The sequence below is a fragment of the Anarhichas minor genome, unplaced genomic scaffold (genome assembly GCF_050575085.1).
Source record: "Anarhichas minor isolate MPS153535 unplaced genomic scaffold, ASM5057508v1 ptg000079l, whole genome shotgun sequence".
Taxonomy (NCBI): Eukaryota; Metazoa; Chordata; class Actinopteri; order Perciformes; family Anarhichadidae; genus Anarhichas; species Anarhichas minor.
The window spans coordinates 457,047-482,291 of record NW_027466525.1 but is presented as its reverse complement, the minus strand read 5'-3'; the positions used below and the strand labels follow the sequence as shown (position 1 = coordinate 482,291).

The following is a 25,245-nucleotide window of genomic DNA, read 5'->3' as shown; positions in this document are numbered from 1 at the left end:
CGTCACATTTTATTCTGGCGAGCCGGTCAAAAGCAGCGACATCGACTTTTCACTTAAATTAAATAACATTCTCTCACTTTAAAGCCCACTTTTTTTTGTGTGCTTGATTTTCTGTTCTTATCAAAAAACGGTTGAATTGCTTTTTTTCCATTATGTACAAATGTCAAGCCTAGGAAATAGGACGCGAGGCAGGAAGCTGATTGCAGCCACTGCCCCCCCCCCAAGACAGGAATAAACATTTCTCAGTTGCTTTGTGTCCTGTTTGCTTAATGAACCTTTAGTTATCTCTCTGAACGAGGGGACGTCTCCACATCTGTCACCGCGACACACAATGCAATTAAAAGTTAATAGACAACCAGCAAGAGCAGAGAAAAAAAAGTCCACTTTTAGTTTTTCTTCTTCTCCTTCTTTTTCTCACCGGAGAGTTTGTTTACAGAAGCCTTTGAAGTCCCCCCCCCGACTCCCCCGCCACCTCCCCCCTTGTTGCCTCCCTGACACCGTGATGCAGGTAGACAATATGGAAGATGAGCCGTCGCGGCGCCACAACAGGAGGTGAAGTCACAAAAAATATTCTTTTCAAATTGGATTCCCCCCCCCCCCCTTCCTTTCGCTATCTGCTGAATTGTATTAACACACGGAGCTAAAAAAAAGCAACTGTGGAGAGGAAACCGAGTGCACATCAAATCAATTCCAGCATTCGAATGGGGGGGGGGGGGGTCATGTGACACCCGCCTCTCTTGACGGGGTATTACTCCCCCCCCTCCCCCGACGCACTTCCACCTCTCTGATCTGATTCAGCTCGAAGGCACACTGCACATTACTGTGAATTACCTGAGAGAGGTGTGACGAAGAAGAAGAAGAAGAGATTTGATTTGATTTGATTTGGATTTTTAAATTCCTTTTATTGATGCAGGACAGATCACTGTCACGTCATCAATTCAAAATAAATAGATAAATAGAACTCATCCAACCACAGAAACACACCAACATCTCGTCTAAAGTTGAACTTTCAACCTGAACTAAATTGTAAAAAGTATGACTGAGACTCAAAAAAAAGTCTTAGATTTCATCTGTTCAATAGTTTCCAATCAGTTAAACCGGAGAAAGAAGAAGAAGAAGAAGAAGAAGAAAGAGGAACAAAGAAGAAGAAAGAAGAAAGAAGAAGGAGGAGGAGGTCGTCTTGACTTTCCAGGTTCCTGGTTCCATGTTAAATGTGACATTGTGTTGAAACACACGTGTGATGTGTTAGTTTGAGGACACGTTATCTGAGGTGAGGCCTCGGGGAGAATTCACCGCCATGTTTGAAGGCGTGACCGACACTATTAGACGAGTCTGTGTTAAACCGTCATGGTGGAGGTGCTGCTCTCACATGTTTACATTTTCAACAGGACAAGCTTAACCAAAAAAAACATGCAAAAACCAAAACCCTGTGTTTGATGACTGACCTCCAGCATGACGACGGGCAGCTGGGTGAGCTCCTCGGTCACGGCGGCGTGGTACTCGGTCTGGCTGAAGACGGGTGCCTCGTCGTTGCGGTTGACCACCTGAACCACCACCAGCGTCTCGTTCTCCCACTTCCCGTCGGAGGCGACCAGCCGGAGCTCGTAGCGCTGCTCCGTCTCGTAGTCCAGCGGCTGGGCCACGAAGACGGTGCCCACCTCGGGCTCCACGTCGAAGGCGCCCATGGTGTTACCGGAGGTGATCTGGTAGCGCAGCTTGGCGTTGGCACCTGGAGGGGAGGAAGTGGAGATCAGGTCAATGTGAGTGGTTTGTGGATGTTTTATATGGGCGATAACATCACGGCTGACACGATCCAACACACACAACTTCCTTTATGATCCTTTATGACCTCATGCATTTTAAACAAAGACCCCAGAACACGTTGAGCCGACAGGAGCTCTTATTGTGAAAATAAACTTTTTGAGTGATATTGGAGCAGATTTCCATGCGGGGAAAACCCCCCAAAACAAGTGTTTGATTGGCAGTGGATACACACACACACACACACACACACACACACACACACACACACACACACACACGATGACCCGTGTGGACAGCAGCAGTAGATATTAAATATTTGGGAGGAAAACAGGCGTCTCTCTCACAGTGGGGCTCATTAGATGACTTCCTCTCTGTTACACACACACACACACACACACACACACACACTCGTCTTTTCCTCGCCGTCCTTGCAAAAGAGCCGTATCTCCTCCTATCCTCCCTCATCTCCTCTCCTCTTTCATTTCTTTCCTCTCGTCCCCTAGACTCATCTTTCCTCGAACCTTGACTCCTCCTATCCTGCCTCATCCCCTTGCTTCCTCCTTTCTATCCTATTATGCTTCCTTCCTCTTCACACTCCTCACATCTCCCCCCAAAACTTGAAATTTCCTTTTTCTTCCTTCTATCCTTTATACCTCTTTTGTCAAATTGTCTCTTGAACTCTTTCATTCCTCCTTTCCTTGTGTCCTTCCCTCCTCCTTTCTGCTCCTCTTCTGGCCTTTTCCTCTCTCTTCATTTCCTCTCTCCTTGCTCCTAAACTCGTCTTTCCTCTGACCCTGACTCCCTCATCTCCTCTGCTCTTCTCTCCTGATGGAGTAAATTAATGTAAAATACACAAACACACCTACACACACACACACACATGTTTAGAGCCCAGAGGCAGGTCTGTCAGGGTCCGGCCTGCTGCTCTCTCTTTACCGGCACCAAGGAGACTTTAGGAGACAAACACCATCTGTAGAGACATGGAGGACCTTCATTACCACACCGGAGAGGGAGAGTGTGTGTGTGTGTGTGAAGCTTAAGTGCACCGGTCCGTCACCGCCCTCTGAGCACGATGCGTCGTGACACTCCGAGTGTGTGTGTGTGTGTAAATGTGTGTGAGAGGAGCAGCTCCAGCGGTTTTGTGCCTCCGGCAGCTTCCCTAATGATCAGACCATATGGTGCTGCCCTCCTCACACACACACACACACACACACACACACACACACACACACACACACACACACACACACACACACACACACACACAGGGGGATAGGGCTGATTTAATTCGAAACCTAGCAGGAGGCCCCAAAATATATCACATGTTGTGACCTCAGATGACTCATCTTTGTACCTTTGACTTCCTTCAGAGTTCCTCACAAAACAACTGAGTGCTGAAGGAAGATTTACGCATTTTGAAGGTGAAGAGGAGCTCATGGAAACGTCCTACATGACTTCCAGACGTTTCACACACAGACTGTAATTAAGAAGTGGATGTAATCGTCATGATGTCATTGGTTTGTGGACTGATATTTTGAAGCCTAGAGTTCGGCATTTTGGTCGTTGCCATGTTGTTGTTTTTTGCAACCGATAAACGTTAGTGACCATATCTGGACTGAGGAGGAGCGACGTAGAGACGCCGTATACGTCTCTGGTAGAGACCTGTCAATCACTGTGTAGCCCCGCCCTAAAGCATCCCCTGCTTTATGGTCTGTTTGACTCTAAATGGACCATAATGTACTAAATGAACATCATGCTGTATTGAAGAAGACTTGAAACTAGAGATTGAGACCATAAACTCATGTTTACAATGTTTACTGAGGTAATAAATCAAGAGAGAAGTAGAGTCATTTTCTCATAGACTTCTATACAACCAGAGGAGTCGCCCCCTGGTGGACACTAGAGAGAATGCAGCTTTAACATATGAAGCTTTGGCTCCACTCTTCAGATGTTTCTGAACCCTCTGACATACTCAGACTAAATAATACATGAATGTGTCACATCTTGTAAAGCAGTGAATCTCAAAGTCCGATGTATTCTGTCGGAATAATTATCTATAAATTATAAGATTGTGTAGTTCTGAACATGCGAATCCTTCCCATCCCACATGATGTATAGATGACGTAACAACATTAACTAAGGTAAATAAGTATGTCAACAAAACATCAGGGAAAAACACGTCACAAACGTTACTAACGTAATAACAAGAAGAAGACGTTGGGTTGAAAGTCCGGTGTGCCTTTGACCCGTCGCTCTCACGTGTTAGTTAAGCTAAATGATTTACAAACTGTTGCGTCATTCGTATGACGAAGAGCCGGCCGGTCGTATTTATTTTTAAACGTGTGACAATTTTAAAGGATAAAATACGGACTTGGTGAGCAAAGATTTAACAGGATCAGTTATTTGGAAAAAAAACTTTCATTGTCTTCTGTCTGCACAGAAACATCACCTAAAAAAACTCACCCTCATTATCACTCAGTCTCACTGCAGCAGTGTGTGTGTGTGTGTGTGCGCTCACTAAACCCCGCGGCGACACTAAACTGAAACACCAAACTCAGCGGAATTATAAAAACGCCTCTTGATCTCATTACCAGACACACTTAGTTCGGCAAATTTTCCACTCGGAGGACCAAACGGGATCCAGAAAAAGACAAAAGCTGCTGCGCCTAATCAGCTTTAGGACTAAACCCCCCCCCCCACACATACATGTGTGTATGTGTGTGTGTGTGTGTGGTTCTCCTGTAATTGTGTTCGTCTGACCTCCAGTTTATGTCGGACACCTGTCAACATCAACACACACACACGCTCACACACTCACACGCTCACACACTCACACACACACACACACAGCTGCAGTCGGAGGATAAAACCTTCAGTTTAGTTTACAGCTCATCAAACCTCAGATTGGAGCTTTAACTCTGTCAATAGTTTCTTTCACCTTCAGACAAACCAACACTATACAGTAAACATATATAGACCTATATAAACACCTTTATATACACCTACATATATAGATATCCCAACTTATCCTCATGCAACGGTTCGGATGATATTTTACACACAGTTACTTCTCATTTTTGTGTGCGTTTTCTTATCAAAAACATCAAAACTACTTAGTTAGGTTGAGACAACAAAATGACTTAGGTTCAGACAACTAAACTACTTAGTTAGGTTGAGACAACTAAACTACGTAGTTAGGTTCAGACAACTAAACTACGTAGTTAGGTTCAGACAACTAAACTACGTAGTTAGGTTCAGACAACTAAACTACTTAGTTAGGTTTCGGAAAAGATCGTTGTTGGGGTTAAAATAACTACTGAAGTGAACGAAAGTGAAAAATAATTCATAACCGCTCCAAATGTAATGGAGATTTTCCATAATCCTGCATCGAAACAAACTGAGCTGAAAAATAATTATTGTGACGTTTTTTCACAATTATTGAGGGCCAATAATGTCGATATACATTTTCCTCTTTTCATGCACCCAACAAAGCACAAAGGACATATTGCAACTAAATGCACCCAATGACATTTATGTATCGCAAGATAAATTAGAAGAACAAAATCTGCACCACTGCGTTAGAGGTTCAGAAGCTTATTTAGTGTTTGACTTCTCTTTACAATGTTCAGGCTTCATTTAATGCTAAACCAGTTAAACCAGTGGAGACTCAACCAGAGGAAGAGATGCATTTCTTCACAAACAGAGTGAGTGCTGACTCAGCAGGGATCAGGTCTCAGTTTTAGTTAATCCCCCACCTACCTGCCTGGTAGGAAGGGGGGGGGGGGGGTTTGAGCTAAAATGACTGGTTCTCCGTCTCCTTCTTTGGACCCCCCCAGTGGTTTGGGGTCGAGGGGTGCTTGATAATTACCACGGGGAGTCCCTGACGAGACACGAACGGGGGATAAAGCGTCTACGTTTGGGAGGGAATCAGCAGCAGTTTGCTGTCTTTGCATTTCTTAATCCCACGTTCGGTGTCAAGTCTGACGGGAATAAACACTAAATGTAGACACTTCCATCCACAACTGCTCCTCAGACACACAAACAAACACACAAACAAACAAACACACAAACAAACAAACACACAGACAAAATGAGGATAAAAATAGCTGGAAATACAATAAAAAAATCTAAAAACAAAGCCTATGTTTTAAAGCTCTGAGACTCCAAATGTTGGTCGGACTACATCAGCTATTTGAAGACTGTTTGTGTTTCATCACAAAAAAAGATCAAAGAGCATCGGCATCATTGAATTAGTCGTGTTGAGAGACTGTAACCATGTTAACGTCACACTTCAGAGACAGAACAATAGTTTTGAACAATAATCCAATCTGTTAATCATTTTCATCAAAAGAACAAACTCACTCCCGACTAAGTGCAACAGCTTTAGTGTATTTTATTTAACCCTTTGAAATATTTCCCCAGTGCCTGCACTATCAAATCAATCAATCAAATCAATCAATAAGCTAAAAGGTTATAAAAGCAATTGATTAAAAGTATTGGAATCGGACACAAAAATCGGACATCATCAAATTTGAACAAATAAACACACAACTTACTTTAAAAAAATAATAATTATGAATGTAGAAACACGAATAAAATATTCCTCAACACAACACGGATTATTTGTAATTTATGCTAACATTCATGATCAGAGGGCAGAAGGCGATGTCGTGCTAAAATCTGCCCGTAATGTGACGTAATGACATCATCAAGTGTTCACAACAGACAAGAGGCACATTTTTGCCAGCCAGGCGTTTCCCATCAGCTCTCGTGAGGTCGTCGTTGACCACGTGTTCACGACATCAGATCAAGTCGGACACAAATCTACCCAGCATGCATTGTGCATCTCCAAACGGACCTATTATCATAAATCACATGATCGTCATGAGTCATGTAAGGCGTCTGAGACTCATTAAAGACATTCTTAAACTCTTTGACTCTCCTCCCACCAGCCCACACAACCGAGTCACACAACCTCACATGTTCCTATTTTTAACACGAACGGTAAACGGCTGCATTCTTAGAAATCTGATCGAAACCACGAAATAAAAAGTTTGTAGAAAACGAGACGAGAGAGAGATGGAGAATCAAGAGTCTGGAGCACGAAAACAGGACGAATAAAGGTTAAAGATTCACAACTAAATAAAGTAAATAATGAGACGTCACTCGTCTTCGCTCACAGAGAAGAAAACCCCCCCGAGGCTCCGAGGAGATGCCGGCAGCCGTCATTAAGAGAGACGGAGAGGAAAGAGAGGCGCTTGTTTTGTTGTTCTCACATTTATTCATTTTTTGCCTCCTGCTGCTTATTGGTTGGAGCGGAGGAGGAGGAAGAGGAGGAGGAGGAAGAGGAGGAATGAGGGACGAAGACAAACAAAGAGACAAACATCAACAGAGTCGACCTCAAGGGAGCAACAGCAGCCACTAACGAGCTGTGACAGCAAGGGAGGAGGAGAGAGGAGAGGAGAGGCGAGAGGAAGAGGAGAGAGGAGGATGGGACATGAGAGGGTGGAGAAGGAGGAAAAGAGACAGGAAGATGAGAGGAGGTTGGAAGAGAGGATAGAGGGGGAGAGACGAGGGTGGAGGAGAGGAGGAAGGAGGAAGAAGGGGACAGGAGTGAATAAGAGGAGGAGGAGGAGGAGAGGTGAGAAGAGGAAGAGGAGAGGATGGAGGGGAGAGGAAGATGAGGAGGGGGAGAGAAATGAAGAAGTGGGTGATAGGTGAGGAGAGGGTGAGGAGAGGAGGAGCGGAGGGAAGAAGAAAGGGAATGAGGGATGAATAGAACAGAGGAAACGAGCTGGAGAGAAGGAGGAGAGGCAGACAGAAGACTCAGCTCACCTTCGTCCTCGTCGTTGGCGGTGACGGTGATGAGGACGAAGCCGACCTCCTCGTCTTCCTCAACGCTCACCTCGTACGCCGGCCGGGCGAACGCCGGGGCGTTGTCGTTGACGTCGGTGACGAAGATCCTGACGTACGCCGTGTCTGAGAGACGGACATCATGAACATCATCATCATCATCATCGTCATCATCATCATGAAGCAGCTCTCTTCTTCTGTGGTCTGATTTGTTTCAGCTAACAGAACATATGGTGTGTTTGGCTAACGGCTAACAGCTAACGGCAGTTTGGCGAGTTTAATTTAGTTTTTGGCTGAACTGAATGATGTTCTTACACAATGGTTTCGAGTTGATTGGCTGCATACAGCGCTGCTTGTTTGAATGAAGTGTGTCGACTCCTAACCGCCTATTGTTTCTAGACGAGGGGGGGGATTAGGGGGATTAGTTGTGGGTTGTATTCATTCAACACACAATACAGCAGTGCTGAGTACAACTTAAAGCTTCCTGCAGATGTTTCAATATTAGGCTAAAATAAGTAACCGAAACCGTCACAAAACAAAAAGTCCTTTCACTTTTTAAAATGCAAAATGTTGATAAATGTTTTGATTCTTCAGCTCTCGAGTCCCCACTATGAACCTTTTCCAGTGGATCTCATTCATCATCTGAACTGGCAGCAGTACGATGAGAGAGTGAGTGAGTGTTACCGGTGTTGGGTTGTCCCTGTTGGCCCGGTCTGGCCGACTCGGAGCTGTCCTGGGACTGGACCTCGATCAGGTAGGAGGCCTTCTGCTCGCGGTCGAAAGAAGCTCGAGTGACGATGACGCCGCTGCGCGAGTCGATGCTGAAGAACTGAGAGTCCCCGCTCTCGTCCTTCAGGATCACATAGTGGACCTGGAGAACAAGGAAGAGGCTAACGTTGAAGAAGAAGAAGTAGAAGAGGAGGAAGATAATCAGCAGGTATGTTCAGGTGTCCCTCACCATCCCGTGTAGACCAGAGTCCAGGTCTGTGGCCGACACCTGAGCCACCGACGTGCCGATCTCGGCTCCTTCGGGCACCGTGGCCTCGTAGGTGGACGACAGGAAGAAAGGAACGTTGTCGTTCACGTCTGACGGAGAGAAAAGAAAAGAGGAGGAAGCATTTACTCCTAAATTTATCTTTTTTGTTGTTGTTGTTGTGTTTGTTTTGTTGTTGCAGGATCTGGCAGCAGAACACATGCCGTCTGTCACGTCCATGAAAAGCTGATTAAAGTGGATTAAAAACTGACAGAAGAGGAAAGAAAAGACAAAGAAGAAGAAGAAGAAACGCAAGAAAGACAAGCAGATCGAGGTCAAAGAAAGTTTGTGGTTTTTATGCCACATTCACACCATAGAAGAAGATTAAAACGTTAACACATAACAGACGGAGAAAGAGAGTGAAGTCGGACTGATGAAAACCAACTTATTAGTGAGGAATAATCCTCCAAAACACCGTGAAGAGTCCACAAAAGCCGCTTGTCAGCTCACTTTCAAGCTCTGCTAAGCCAATTACAGCGTCCGATGTGGGTTTGTTCAAAGCCAATCAAAGTCAGGAAGTGCTTTTTCTCTGCAGCCGCCTACAGACTGAACTGATGAGTCACTGCTGAAGTGAGTCTCACGCCGCCTGTTTCTTCTGCCGCCAGAGACGACCGGCGATACGACTGTTATTTTTGTGTGTGTTTTGATTTCGACTTGTGTTTAGATATGAAATCATTTAATATTCAGACGAGTACAATCAGGTCTGACTGTCACCGGTTCAACGTATCCTCGATGGATCGTTACAAAAAGTAAATCCTCATTTGTTTTCCTGCTAAAGCCAACAAAACGTGTCAATTTCCGCACGTTACGTGAATAGTATTTTCTAAATAGAATTACATCTTCACGGGAAACAACTTAGTTGGGAAAAGTTTGTGAAGTATTTAGTTCGTCGTGGTTTGAGTTAGAATAACTACAGAAGGGCGTTACCGAAGTGCGTAAGTTATGAGACAAACAAATCAACGCTGACTTCTGGTTTCATACGGGGAACGAACAGCAAGCGATTTGTTAGAACCATCAACCTCCCGAAATAACAAACTAGATTTCTGACGACATTTATATGTTTTATTTGTGTTTACCCTCAAACAACCCTTTGAAGAAACGTCTCCCCTCTCACGTGTTAAGCTTAAAAAGTGGTCGAGCACAGACTCCTCCCACTATCTCACCTGTCACGTTGACGTAGACGGTGGTGAACGACGCGAGCGGCACGGCGGCGACGTTCTGGACTCGAACCCTGAGCGTGAAGAAGCGCGTGGTCTCGTAGTCCAGGTTCTCGGCCACCAGGATGGACGCCGAGCTGTCCGCCCGGTTCGGCTTGATGTAGAACCGAACCGGCATGTTGGTCTCCGGCACCTGACCCTCCTCCAGGTTGTAGGTCACCCGGGGATCACCGAGCGGGGACGTTGCCTTGATGGTCTGATGGGGGGGGGGGAGAGAGAGAGAGAGAGAGACGAGGCCAGGTTCACGGTGTTTTAAGGAAGCAGAGAAAAAGCAAGTCAGCAGGAAGTGACACAGGGACTAATATGTGTGTGTGGGTGGGGGGGGGGGCGATGAGATCTCTCCGACTTATAGCGACACATTAAACATTTTCCTCACCAAATACAACTTCAGAAATGACGAAAACTGAATATATTATAAGAATACTCACAGTAGATAGTATCTCTATGTGGTACAGGAACATATTCATGATTTGATACCTTCAGATGCTGCTCGGGCCTTAACAATACTCGTGACTCTGATCGATTATGAGCAAAAAACTAAGGGAGCATCGTTTTAAAAGCTTTTAATTACTGGTTGTGGAGAATAGAGGCCGCTCGTGTAAAATAACTGCAGCTCCTCGACCCTCCGTGCATTCCTCTTAGACTTCAAGTTTATATCTTTAATCCTACACACGCACACACACACACACACATCTCATTACAATCCTTCAAAGAACGAAGCAGAAGAAGAACCGGTTCGCGATGACGTCACGTTAGCAGGCCGCTCGTCTTCATAACGGTCTCGGCGGGTCTTAACGTCTCCCAGACCCATAAACCATAACACTCAGTGAAAAATATGACACGGTGGGATAAACAACCGTGTTACCAAGAATGCAGCGTTCCAACGCTCCGGTCCTTCTATGGAAGAGAAGCAAGTCGAGAGGGAAAAAAAAAATCCAACACCTAAAAAGGGGTTTCAGTTTCTGCTTTGTTGACGTGTGAATTTGCTAGAAGATGTGTGTGTGTGTGTCTGTGTGTGTGTTTGTGTTGTCCTGAGCTGCAGAGGAGCTTTTAGGACTCGTGTTCTCTCGGCTGCAGAGTGTGTGTGTGTGTGTGTGTTTGAGCTTTTAACTCCAGGGAAGGATTGTGTTTTCTGCTGCATTTTGGTTTCCACTGAACCCAAATATTCTACTGATTCATGTAACTTCACCGGGACAGATTTTCAAATACAATCTCTGTTAAATGTCCAGGACTATTCGTCACATTAACACCCCCCCTCTATTTTCCTCCTCATTCTTTGTCGTGTGTATATCTTGAAACACGTTTCCTCACAGCGACACGCTGACAGACGCTGAGTGAGAAACGATGTCCACATCTTCAAAAACACTGAAACCCTCTCAGCCTTCTCTCTCTCTCCCTCACCGTTGACCAGAGAACGCCCCTCACTTTCATCTCTCTACCAGCCACTCAGAGTGTCACACACACACACACACACACACACACACACACACACACACACACACACACACACACACACACTACAACACAGGGGAATATAAGGACACAACAAACATCAGAGTTCAATCCATCTATCCATTCTCTGGGTCTCGGTGGCAGCAAAGTGATCCAGATGTTTCCCGTACCTCCTCCTGGGGGATCCTGAGGCGTTCCCAAACCAGATCAGATATATTATCACTCCAGAAAGAAAAACAAGATGGCGAAGGTCATATGGCCGAACTCGAGGTTTCAAAACATCAGTCCACAAACCAACACAATCGTAAGTCTGCTCCAAGTCCACAAAACACACGTAGACCGGAAGGGCGGACTCCCATGACTCCTCCAGTGAGACTGCTAGCTGATCCACTGCTCCACAACGAGGACAGAATCAGCATTGCTGCAAGGTTTGACAATCTCTTGGAGCCTCTTTTCCTCTTCTAAAAACAGGAACCAGCACCCCCAAAGTCTGAGTAACATTGAAGACACTTGTCCCAACAATGTCCAGACTTTAGCATATTGGTGAGGTTTCCTCAGAGTCTTCAAACTCGTGTTGTTTCGGTTCAGGAGCTCCTCAAAGTTTTCTCTTTCCACCGCTTAACGGTATCCCCGGTCCAGGGTCTGCAGCCTGAGCCAAGCACTGACGCTTTGACTGAACTTCTGTAAAGGTCCACTGAAAGTCCGTCTCCACAGCCTTCTCCGAACTCAAAGGTTTTCACTTCAGTGACCAGCGAAGCCGCAGATCTTCTACTACTTAGTTAGGTTTAGACGACTAAACTACTTAGTTAGGTTTAGACGACTAAACTACTTAGTTAGGTTGAGACGACTAAACTACTTAGTTAGGTTTAGACAACTAAACTACTGAGTTAGGTTTAGACACCTAAACTACTTAGTTAGGTTTAGACACCTAAACTACTGAGTTAGGTTTAGACACCTAAACTACTTAGTTAGGTTTAGACACCTAAACTACTTAGTTAGGTTTAGACAACTAAACTACTTAGTTAGGTTTAGACACCTAAACTACTTAGTTAGGTTTAGACAACTAAACTACTGAGTTAGGTTGAGACAACTAAACTACTTAGTTAGGTTGAGACAACTAAACTACTTAGTTAGGTTGAGACAACAAAACTACTTAGTTAGGTTGAGACAACAAAACTACTTAGTTAGGTTGAGACGACTAAACTACTTAGTTAGGTTGAGACGACTAAACTACTTAGTTAGGTTTAGACAACAAAACTACTTAGTTAGGTTGAGACGACTAAACTACTTAGTTAGGTTTAGACGACTAAACTACTTAGTTAGGTTTAGACAACTAAACTACTGAGTTAGGTTTAGACAACTAAACTACTGAGTTAGGTTTAGACACCTAAACTACTGAGTTAGGTTTAGACACCTAAACTACTTAGTTAGGTTTAGACACCTAAACTACTTAGTTAGGTTTAGACAACTAAACTACTTAGTTAGGTTTAGACAACTAAACTACTGAGTTAGGTTGAGACAACTAAACTACTTAGTTAGGTTGAGACAACTAAACTACTTAGTTAGGTTGAGACAACAAAACTACTTAGTTAGGTTGAGACAACAAAACTACTTAGTTAGGTTGAGACGACTAAACTACTTAGTTAGGTTTAGACAACAAAACTACTTAGTTAGGTTGAGACGACTAAACTACTTAGTTAGGTTGAGACGACTAAACTACTTAGTTAGGTTTAGACAACAAAACTACTTAGTTAGGTTGAGACGACTAAACTACTTAGTTAGGTTGAGACGACTAAACTACTTAGTTTGGTTGAGACGACTAAACTACTTAGTTAGGTTTAGACGACTAAACTACTTAGTTAGGTTTAGAAAATATTGTGGTTTGGTCTAAAATAACTACGGAAGTGACACAACTTAAGCACGGAAGTTACGTGACTAATAAATCTACGTTTACTTCTCGTGTCACACGGGGACCAAACAGTGGTTTGACTCCTCCTCCTCATCTGTTTGGGTCTTTCCAGTCTTTAAACTTCCTGGTCCATGAGAACATGGATTACACACAAATTGATTTCGTGGGGTTTCTACAAATGACAGCGCATTCATTTTTGTTTTCTTCTACAAAAGTGTTAATTTCCACTCATCATCAAAATAAACTTCACCGAGCAGGAAGTGAGTTCTTCAACGTGAGGTGAGAAAATCAAAACATAATTCTCCATAAGCAGATGACTACAGCGGATTGATGTGGAGATTTAACACACGCACGCACACACACACACACACACGCACACACGCCTCCCTCCGACTTGTTAACAATGTAATTAACAAACCTTATTAACGCTGCTAAATTTAAAACAAGTGTTCCTCCTCAGTGCAATTAACACAGTGGAGGAGAGGAAGGAGGAGACATTGTACTTGTCAGTTTTGAGAAGTAATAAATCAGACATGTTTTCAATACAAAGTAATTTTAATAATAACGACCAGTCACCTCCACCACCATCATCATCACCACTATCATCACCATCATCTCCACCATCATCACCACCATCACTTCCACCATCATCACCATTACCATCATCATCAGTCAGGGTCGAAAAGGACAGATTAAATACAGCACCGGTAAACACACACACGTACACACAGAGACACACACACACACATACGCCCTGTAACTGTTTGAAAACTGACTAACCTCCATGAAATCGAACAGCTGGAGGGAGAAAAAAAAACCTTCTCCACCTTCTAAACCAGCGGCTTAGGAAAAGAGAGCAAATTAGGAAGGAGGGATCAAAAGAAGTGTGTGTGTGTGTGTGTGTGTGTCTCAGGTGAGACAGACTCGGGGCGGGTTTGTTGTTTGCTCGGCAGAAAACGCTTGGAAATGCTCAACTAAACGTGCTGACAGAGAGAGAGAGAGAGAGACAGACAGACAGAGAGAGATAGAGACAGAGAGAGAGAGAGAGAGACAGACAGACAGAGAGAGATAGAGACAGAGAGACAGAGAGAGACAGAGACAGACGGACAGAGATAGAGACAGAGAGAGACAGACAGACAGAGAGAGATAGAGATAGAGACAGAGAGAGAGAGACAGAGAGACAGAGAGAGATAGAGACAGAGAGACAGAGAGAGACAGAGACAGACGGACAGAGATAGAGACAGAGAGAGACAGACAGACAGAGAGAGATAGAGATAGAGAGAGAGAGAGAGAGATAGAGACAGAGAGAGAGAGAGAGAGACAGACAGACAGAGAGAGATAGAGACAGATAGACAGAGAGAGACAGAGACAGACGGACAGAGATAGAGACAGAGAGAGACAGACAGACAGAGAGAGATAGAGATAGAGACAGAGAGAGAGAGAGAGAGACAGAGAGACAGAGAGAGAGACAGATAGACAGAGAAAGATAGAGACAGAGACAGACGGACAGAGATAGAGACAGAGAGAAACAGAGAGAGAAAGAGATTCCACCTGTCAATGTATGTTGTATTGATTACGAGCTACCTATCAGATCAAAGTGGGCGTGGCCTGTTTGAGTCCCTCACCACTATCTTGGCGTCCCTGGCGGTGTTCTCTGGCACGGTGACCCAGTACTCAGGCTCCTCCCACAGCGGCGGCTGGTTGTGGACGTTGGTGATGATGACGCTGAGCTCCACCGAGCTGCTGCGGTTACCTCCGTCTGAGGCCACGATCTGCTGGTTGATCCTGGACGTCTGGGGGACATTCATTCATTATCATTTTATTTATTTTCATGTTGTTTATTATCATGTTATTTATTATTTATTATTAATTGAATTGAATTAAATCCCAGAACTACAAGTGTACCTGTGTATAAGCTAAAATTGTACACACATTATACAGAGAAACACAACCACACACAGACATAGAACCAAAAGAACACACACATGTTCCCTCAGTGGGTTCATACCAAACATGTTTGCAGCTCTCTGCCTCCATGTACACACATATATATATATAATATAATATATGACTTATTTGTGTGTGTGTGTACGTCTACCTGTGTGATAAGGTGGACATCACTCTCTCTATCTGCTGACCTGTGAGATGGGGTAGTTGACGTAGATCCAGCCGGTACTGGGGTTGATGTGCAGGTAAGCCGGCCTCTGATTGGACAGGGAGTAGGCGATGGCCGCGTTGCTCCCCTGGTCGTCGTCGTGTGCCGCTGCTCGCAGGAAACTAGTTCCCACCGGAGTGTCCTCCCGCAGGAAGTCTGAGAGGAGAAGAGATTCATTGAAATACTTCTAGTACTACTTGTACTACTTGTACTACTGCACATTTACTGAACTAGAAACGTCCCGTTCTGTGACGCTAAGCAGATCTCATTATACATAATGTGAGCGTGTTTTTGTGCCGCGTCAGCAGCTGCGTCACCTCGTTCTGTCATGTTTTTGGGGGGTCTCAGTCTGCAACGTTGACAGATGCGTTTTTATGAATTCATGAATATAACCTTCCAATCCTGCTGATCGGACAACAAACGAGCAGAGCCGGAGCTTTGCCTTCTGTAGGAGTGCATTTCAAGCATTATGTCAATGATAATGTCCTCTTCTCTGACGTTTGTGGGTCTCTGAATGCGTTTCTACTGAATAATCACGTCAGCTGCTGCCGAGTCTAATGAGAGGAACAACCAGGAAGAGCAGACGCAGCTCCAACAAATGGATGATTCAAAAAACACTTTTTCTGGTTTGGTTTTGCCACCTTGTTTTTTTTACAACCAGTGAACAGGAAGTGACCATATCTGGACTGAGGAGGAGTGGCGTAGAGATGCTGTATACGTCTCTGGTAGAGACCTGTCAATCACCGTGTAGCCCCGCCCTAAAGCATCCCCTGCTTTATGGTCTGTTTGACTCTAAATGGACCATAATGTACGAAATGAACATCATGCTGTATTGAAGAAGACTTGAAACTAGAGATTGAGATCATAAACTCATGTTTACAATGTTTACTGAGGTACTAAATCAAGAGAGAAGTAGAGTCATTTTCTCATAGACTTCTATACAACCAGAGGAGTCGCCCCCTGGTGGACACTAGAGAGAATGCAGCTTTAAAACATGAAGCTTTGATAGAACTTGTAGGATTAGCAGACAAAAGAGTAAATCTAGAAATTTAGAAAAGTCAATTAAATCCAATTTCCCTTTTCCAAAAATATTGATTCATATGTATGTTGATAAAGACCACGAGATAAACAAGAAGCGGGCTAAACAGATGGTTTCCAGCTCACCGCCTCCCAACACACACACACACACACACACACGAATGCGTGTCCCAGAAACATTTCAATCTGCCTGTTAAATAGTTAATGAGCGACTCCGTGCGAGTCCCTAATCTGACGAGGAGAACTTCTGACACGACGCTTATCAAAACACATATTTGCACACGTAGTAAACAAACGAGGACCCGAGGGAGCCGGCGGAGGATATTTCATCAGGTCTGAAGAGCTTTCCAGGATTACAAACCGACGCAGAGTGACGGACGACGAGGACAAAATTCACCTCCAAACACACAGCAGTGTTCCTGATGTACACGAGGACAGATGTTTACTCCAGAGGAGAAGACACCGTTCAACCCTTTAAACCCTCAGAGTGTCACTGTCTCATTCAGAAGCAACTGATGAGAGGCTGAAAACTGCTATGGACCGGATCTAAACTGTAGTACTCACAGTACATGTAGCAGTAATGCAATGGCAGTATTAGTAGCATTATAAGTAGTAGCAGTACTCTTAGCAGTACGAAGGAGAATACTCACACTAGTAGTAGCAGTACTCTTAGCAGTACGAAGGAGAATACTCACACTAGTAGTAGCAGTACTCTTAGCAGTACTAAGGAGAATACTCACACTAGTAGTAGCAGTACTCTTAGCAGTACTAAGGAGAATACTCACACTGGTAGCGGCTGTTTTCAAACTTGGGGTCGTTGTCGTTCTGGTCTGCGATGACGACGGTGATCTGACAGATGCCGATCAGCGGCTCGTCGGCCTGATCCGTGGCCGTCACCGACAGCGTGCACTCCCTCCGAAGCTCCCGGTCGAAACTCACCGTGGTGGTGATCACGCCTGACAAAACACAGGTACTGGTGTTAACTCTACTAAAAAGAGCTGTAAAAAGCAGTATTCATACAGCGTCATGGAGCCTACCGGTGTCAGGATCGATGTCAAACCCGGAGGACACCCCGTCTCTGTGCATGATGCCGTATTTGACCTCTCCGTTGACCCCCATGTCGGCGTCGTGGGCCTGGACGCGCAGGACAAACGTCCCTGGAGGATGGTTCTCCAGAACCACGGCGTTCAGACTGTAGTTCTGACACTGAGAGCACAAACACAACACGTCATGTCATTTATAGGCCTCGGGGATGAAATCCAACCCAGTTGCCAAGAGTTGTATGTTGGGCACTTACCTTAATTTGCTTAATTAGCTCATTAGCAGGTAAAATAAAGAAGACAATCAAAAAGTATTTAAGTTTAAGTTTTAAGTTAACCGATAAGAGTATTGATAAAACCCTAACGATACCACCCCCCCCCCCCCCCCCCCCCGTCCTATCAGAGCACAGACATGTCAGCGTCAGTCACCTCCTGGAAGAGCGGCTTGTTGTTGTTGATGTCGTTGATTCCCACGACGACCTGAGCGGAGCTGCTGAGCGGGTACGGACCGCCGGACGCGTTGTCGTCCGTGGCCGTGATGTTGAGAACGTACCGCGGGCCCCTGAGCCTCGGAGGGGGGCTCCTCCGCAGCTTGATGATGCCTGTAAAACACACACACACACACACGCACACACACGGACTGTGTTAAAACAAGCACTTTGTTTGAAGGTAAAGCTCATGTCTTCCAGTTTCTCTGAAATACAAACATTTCTTTGAGTTAAATTACTTTTAAGTTCTCAGGCACTGAAGAGTTGATGTGTTTTCTTGATGCCAGAGGACATTTAACATAAACAGACTCTTCTTTGTATTTCAGCAAAGAGAAGACGAAGAGGAACGAGGAAAGAAAACACCTAAGAGCTGCTGATTAGGCAGAGTCCCTCAAAGTCAAACTGTCAAACTGCAGAATGTTTCTGCTCTATTTCGTCTCTTCAGTTTGGTTTTCACTCAGCTTTTTATATTATTTCATTTAAAAACAGGAACTTTTTGCTTCGACAGTCTGTCGTTGTCTTTGTTCAGAAGTGGATTCAAGAGAAGTTTGATGAAGATGATGATATTTAGACCCTGTTTCTGAACGTCCATAGATGGTTGGGAGTTATTCATGTGTTAAAGCTGCATTCTCTCTAGTGACCACCAGGGGGCGACTCCTCTGGTTGTATAGAAGTCTATGAGAAAATGACTCTACTTCTCTCTTGATTTATTACCTCAGTAAACATTGTAAACATGAGTTTATGGTCTCAATCTCTAGTTTCAAGTCTTCTTCAATACAGCATGATGTTCATTTAGTACATTATGGTCCATTTAGAGTCAAACAGACCATAAAGCAGGGGATGCTTTAGGGGCGGGGCTACACGGTGATTGACAGGTCTCTACCAGAGACGTATACGGCGTCTCTACGTCACTCCTCCTCAGTCCAGATATGGTCACTTCCTGTTCACTGGTTGCAAAAACCTAAGATGGTGACGATCAACCACCAAAGTTTAGGCTTCATAACATCCGTCCACAAACTAATGAGACGTCACGATGACTACGTCCACTTCTTATATTCAGTCTATGGTTGTTGTATTCTGTAGTCTACGTTTTAAACATCATGATTGGTTGATGCCTTTATTCACGGTGCGGATGCTCAGAAAAATCAACCTCTTTATGGAAAAAAATTACGTTGGAAAAGATGCTGGAAATTTCTGGCATTTTTGCTAAAAAACAAGCCTCTCAATCAATCATCCTCCCATTGAAATGATGAGTTGATTAATTGTGTGAGAGTTTCCCAGCTTGAGTTTCCAAAATAACAATAAATACAAACAACATGTTGAGTTCAAACATGAAACACACTGTCGGTGTTTACAGCTCCGTCTGCCACGTCGCTCCATCTCTGGCCTGAAACAAATGTCAGAGGGTTTTTGTCTTTTTCCTGCGCTAACAATCACTTCCACATTAACATAACAGAGCAGAGCAGCAAGCAAACAAACAAACAAACAAATAAGCAGCTTTGGTCGCAACATGAATAGAGACACGCGGGCTGGGAGGGAGCGAACACATCGACATGGAAATACTTCACAACGCTTTGAAGTGACAAAGCTGAACAGCCGAGCAAGCCAAAGGCCATCTGCTGCCTGTGTGTGTGTGTGTGTGAGAGTGTGTGTGTGAGTGTGCGTGAGATAGAGAGAGTCTTAATATATCATTTATGTGCAAATGCTCATGTACATATCTGTTTGTGCATTTATTTGTGTGTGTGTGTGTGTGGTAGAGCAGTGGAATAATGCATGCTGGGTAATAAGGTGACAGAGAGGCTTAGAGACAGACACACACACACACACACACACACGTAGAGATAAACATGCAAAACATGACTGCACATCACGCTGCTGCACATGAAGTGTATCTTCAAACACACACACACACTCACACACTCATGTTTAAATGTTTTAACCAGAAACACATGACAACAGTTAGTGAGTGTGTGTGTGAGTGTGTGTGTGAGTGTGTGTGTGAGTGTGTGTGTGTCTTTCTCACCCTTCTGGTTGTCCAGCAGGAAGTTGCTGTCCTCGTTTCCCCCGGTGATGGCGTAGGAGACGGCGTCTCCGTCGGGGTCGTTGGCGTGAACGATGGCGACGAGAGTGTCTGGACCGGCATCCTCACTGAGGAAGGTCTTATAACTGATGAAGAGGAGGAGAGAGAGAGAGGTTAATACAAGAGAAATAAAGAGAGAGAGAGAGAGAGAGAGAGAGAGAGAGAGGGGAGGAAGAGAAGGAGAGAACAAGGAAGACAAAAGAAGAAAAGAAGGAGAGAGAGAAAAAAGTAGAGAAGGAGAAAGGAAGAAGAAGTTAAGAACTTCATGACAAAGTGAAGAGGAAGTGAGAAGGTGTGAAGGAGACAGAGATGTGAGATGAAGGTGAAGATGAAGAGAAAACAGATGGAGAAAAATAGATTGTGAATTAAAAACAACTTCATTAGCAAACTCTGTGGGCGAGAGACACCGACAGAGACAGGAGAGAGAGAGAGACAGAGAGAGAGAGAGACACAGACAGACAGACAGAGAGAAAGAGCGAGAGTGAGACACCGACAGAGAGAGAGAGAGAGAGATAGAGAGAGAGAGAGAGACAGAGAGAGAGAGATAGAGAGAGAGAAACAGAAAGAGAGAGACAGACAGAGAGATAAACAGAGAGAGAGAGCGAGAGAGAGTTTGTCGTTCCATAAAGTTGAATTAAAACAAAATGTGATGAAAAGTTAAACAGGAAACTGAAAGAAAAAAGACTCATAATAATAATAGTAATAACAATAATAAATAATAATAAATAATAAATAATAATAATAAATAATAATAATAGTAATATAAATAATAATACATAATTATAATAATAAATAATAATAATAATAATAATACAACTCTTACGCGCTCTGGGAGAAGACGGGCGCCTCGTCGTTGCTATTAGCGACTCGGACGCGGACGGAGGCCGTGCCCGTGCGGGGGGGTGTCCCCGCGTCCACGGCAACCACCACGAACTCGTAGATGTGATTGGGTCGCTCGTAGTCAAGGCGACGGGCGGCGCTGACCACGCCCCCCGATGTGATGACAAAGTCTCCTCCGTGGACGAAGTAAGAGATGTCAGAGTTCACACCGGAGTCACAGTCACGGGCCAGAACTGAGGAGGAGGAAGAGGAAGAGGAGGAGGAGGAGAGAGACGAGAAAGAACAAAATAAAAGAAGAAGAGGAAGAGGAGAGGGATTTTATAAACACATTAGTCCGTAGACTGTTGAATGTGTGTGTGTGCGTGAGTGTGTGTGTGTGAGTGTGTGTGTGTGTGTGTGTGTTACCTTGCAGCAGAGAGCTTCCAGGTGCGATGCTCTCAGGTACGTTGTCTCTGGTGTAGATGGAGTGGAGGAACTCTGGCGTGCAGTCGTTTTCATCCGTCACGTGAACGACGACCTGCAGGATTCATCTCTGTTACTGTTTGTGTATCAGACTCGTATTTATTGATCGTTTGATTTCATCCTGTCGATAACAAGTCTTCATCACACAGCAGAGCTTCGGCTTCTCTCAGCAGATCAACCTGATAAAATAATGTCGTAATATCTTCTCACTGCTCGTTGCTCCTCACAGGTTTTGCTTCTGTATTCGTTGTTTTTCTTAAATAAAATAACTCGTGCAAACACGATGAAGACGAGCGTCTCCTGCTCCAGGAGAGAAACCCATTTCCTCGGTATTTCTTCCTCTCCTTTACCCTCCCACTATCCCGACCTACTGGAGCTCAAACTAAAAAAAAGCCGGATTTAACCGACCCGACCGCCTGAGCTCAGATTTCCCACGCAGCCCCGAACCTTCGACGCACCACCTGTTTGGTAAAAAAAGGACCAGCAGGCTGAAGAGATGGAGACGCTCGGCTGCTTCTGCAAAACACGGACTGAATATTTAGAGGATTCTAGTGGAGACGGCAGGAAGACGGTTTGTTGTTGTCACTTTAGACCCTAAATATGAATTTATTTATTCAATTTTAAAGAAGCAGCAAACAAAACTACTTTATTTTTAAATCAATCTCTGTTTTGTTTCAGCTGCTTCTTTTTAAATCGTTTATGGAACATTACTTTGAATAATTTACTGTATATTTTTTCATGTAAAACTGACTTTAAGTCTGGATTTGCTGGATCCTGTGTTCTGTTTTTATTTAGATTAATTCTCTAGTTTTATTGAGCGCAGTGCAAATGACCGATAGAGAGAACGAAGCACGTTTGAAATGTCTGTAAAAGCTTCAGGCAACACAAACTGCAGATGATACAGTGAGATGTAACGAGGAGGATGCGTTCTACACACCTGGCTAACACACACACACACACACACACACACACTAAAAACGCACACGCGGGGCCTTTAGAGTGAATTAGCCAGCCAAGCTTATAGAGCAGCAGAGGCCTTTGGGAGACGCTGGTAGTTTAGCAGCTATTTTCTGTCTGTTCCAACCATCTGGACGCTGAGAGCAGGTAATAATGTGTGTGTGTGTGTGTGTGTGTGTGTGTGTGTGTGTGTGTGAGTGTTAATGTGAACAGATGTAGCGATCAGCTGTGTAAAGTCTTTGGTGTTTGCTGTGAGGATGGAAGTTAAGACTTAGCAGCCAGGTTTCTGCACTTAGCTTTATGTTTAGCGTGTGCATGTGTGTGTGTGTGTGTGTGTGTGTGTGTGTGTGTGTGTGTTGCACCCATAATGCTAGAAACTCTCTAACACACTCAAAAGAGCTCAAACTGCTGATCACAGACTGATCACATGTGAGCATTGAGGGTTTGAACGCAGCTTTGATCTGCTGAGTTTTCATCATGAGAGCTTCACAGGACGCCGGTTGAAATGAGGCAAACGCCGCCGCGTGTGTGTTTGCGTGTGTGTGTGTGTGTTTGCGTGTGTTTGCGTGTCACGCATGCATAATGAACACACAGAATAAACAGTGAAACGAAACAGTTGCATCACAGCGTCCAGCATTCAGCGCCAGCACTTTCTTTCATTCGAAAATTTAATGAGTATTTTTTTCTTGTTGGAATGCCAGCGTGAGGAGTCGTGCGCCTGTTAATGTGGATTTATTCTGTTTATGATTGGATGGGAGGCCGTGGTTCCACTTCCACAAAACTGTGCTCACCTTTCTGACCCCGGTGGTTTGTGGGTGGAGCGTAGATGGAGGCCGAATAATTCTCTAAACACGCTAGTTTAACGCTGGCTAGCGTGTTTTGTTGGCTTGTTTCTTATAAAATGGCTGAAGAAAATACGAGTGTCTCTCAATATGTACAGTTACTCAGTCTCTGCGACCGCAAGTGTTTACTTGAGATATTTAACATTAACCAATGGGACTATACTAGCCGACCTCTACGCCGTCGGCAGACTACAGATGGAAGCTCCGGAGAGGACGGTTGGCTAGTTAGCGAGCTAGCTTGTCCATCTCCAGAGCTGGATAGTTAGCTATAGCTAGTCTTGGACCGTGGATCGGGCTCATTTTCTGTAACCAGTGTAACGTTAGCATGAAAGCAAGGTAGCTGGATAACTAGCCAAACGCTAAATGAGTAAAATGCTTCATCCGCACACGCTTGTCACAGCATAGGAAAGCACAATGCTATCGTCAGATAAGTTATATTTGGATCATTTTCTGTAACCAGTGTTGCAGGAAAGCATGGCGGAATTGGCATGCTAGCTAAGCAGCCAGCTTTTCCGCTAGTTAGCTTGAGGCTACAGTGGTTACAGAAAATAAGCCCAACAGTGGGCCATCTCGTCATCTCTCTATTAGCAACATCTCTCATATAGTTTAGCCTATTAGCAACATTTCTCTGATAGTTAGCCTATTAGCAACAAGTTTTCCATCTCTCTATAGTTTAGAGATTAAAATAACTTCCCACCAGTCTGCAGTTATAAATTCTTGACGAAGAAGAAATTCTGCTTCCTCAGCTAAACCTGTCTACACCGGTACATATATGTTTGTGTTTGTGTGACTGTACCTCCGCCACGCCACTGAGGCCGGTGTCGGGTTCGGAGGCTCGGACCTGCAGCATGTGGAGGTTGTGTCCGCTCTCGTAGTCCACCGTCCTGGTGAGGCTGAGCGCTCCGCTCTCCTGGTTGATGCTGAACAGGTTCCCAGGATTCACCAGCAGCATGTAGGACAAGCTCTTCTTCTGGAAGGAGACGGCCTGGACCACTGAGACGCTGCAGGGACAACACGGGAAACAGCTGTTAGCCTCGACCATCAGTTATCAAGCTTTAAACGTTGAACTGAAACCGTTACCAGCATCAAAATGTCTGGTTGTAACATGTTACGTTGGATATTCCAACAACAAAGTCAAGTTGAACAGAATTTCAGTGTGTCAGTTTAAAGGGTGACCGTGTTAACTGGTGACTTCCGGCAGAATGTATGGCTGCGAGCGATTTTAAAAGTGACTGAAGCCAAACCTCTGAGTCTGTCCTGGTGTCTGAAGTTCTTCACATGAACTCAGATTTAACAGAGTGGATCATCTCATTTTCATTCATTTCCAGAACATAAATGTGAAGACTCTACAGGTGAATAGGGTCAAAACATGAACTATTTATTGTATTACAAGTTTATTTTAAATGTTATGTTTAAATATGCAAATTAGGCATTATGTAATGGTAACTTTTGGTGAATTTAGGAGAAACAAACAAGACAAAATAATAAAATAAATGTTTTCTTTCTACTAGTCTGAAAGAAGACGTGTTATGGAAGAAAACGTCTCTAAAGAGCATGAAAAACAAAGTTTGTTACTGTAGCGTCTCCCCAGGTGATGACGGGTCTAAAGCCTCGTTGGCCACAGAAATGCTGATTTTCTAGTAGACGTAAAATCACATATTTGAAATCAAAATGCCGAAAAAACCCTCTAATGAGGCTCATTTGGACCAGTTAAAGCTCATCATGGGCCATCAGGACGGTACCGATGAGTCCACAGAGACTGATCTGACCCCAGGTCAGCAGAGAGCAGCTCCACATTCCTGCTTCCAAACAGACTCATGAAGTGAAGAAGAGCTGTGTGAGCTCCACAAGTCTGCAGCCTCCACGGATCATTGTGCACTCGCAAACCATCACATGACCTGGTTAATCAATTACACTAACTCACACACACACACACACACTCACACACACACACACACGCTGCTCACAGGGTGGCATGGATACTTGGATATTAATACAATGTGCTTTGCGCCAGCAGCCCCTGAGGGATCCACACACACACACACACACACACACACACACACACACACACACACACACACACACACACACACACACACACACACACTCCCCTTC

The 25,245-nt window shown here is 44.5% G+C and overlaps 1 protein-coding gene across 1 annotated transcript in view; it reads right to left on the bottom strand.

Annotated features, from left to right (window-relative positions):
• LOC142937967 (neural-cadherin) overlaps positions 1-25,245 on the bottom strand; it is a 117,120-nt gene that overhangs the window by 32,240 nt on the left and 59,635 nt on the right. The window contains exons 5-18 of the mRNA XM_076081120.1: positions 23,927-24,131; positions 21,275-21,386; positions 20,853-21,102; positions 19,973-20,115; positions 17,891-18,063; positions 17,459-17,627; positions 17,207-17,377; positions 15,367-15,539; positions 14,854-15,021; positions 9,814-10,063; positions 8,576-8,703; positions 8,302-8,488; positions 7,600-7,743; positions 1,446-1,729 (exon numbers count right to left, since the gene is read on the bottom strand). Coding sequence (XP_075937235.1) covers positions 1,446-1,729; positions 7,600-7,743; positions 8,302-8,488; positions 8,576-8,703; positions 9,814-10,063; positions 14,854-15,021; positions 15,367-15,539; positions 17,207-17,377; positions 17,459-17,627; positions 17,891-18,063; positions 19,973-20,115; positions 20,853-21,102; positions 21,275-21,386; positions 23,927-24,131 — 2,557 coding nt within the window. The remainder of the gene's footprint in view (positions 1-1,445; positions 1,730-7,599; positions 7,744-8,301; positions 8,489-8,575; positions 8,704-9,813; positions 10,064-14,853; positions 15,022-15,366; positions 15,540-17,206; positions 17,378-17,458; positions 17,628-17,890; positions 18,064-19,972; positions 20,116-20,852; positions 21,103-21,274; positions 21,387-23,926; positions 24,132-25,245) is intronic.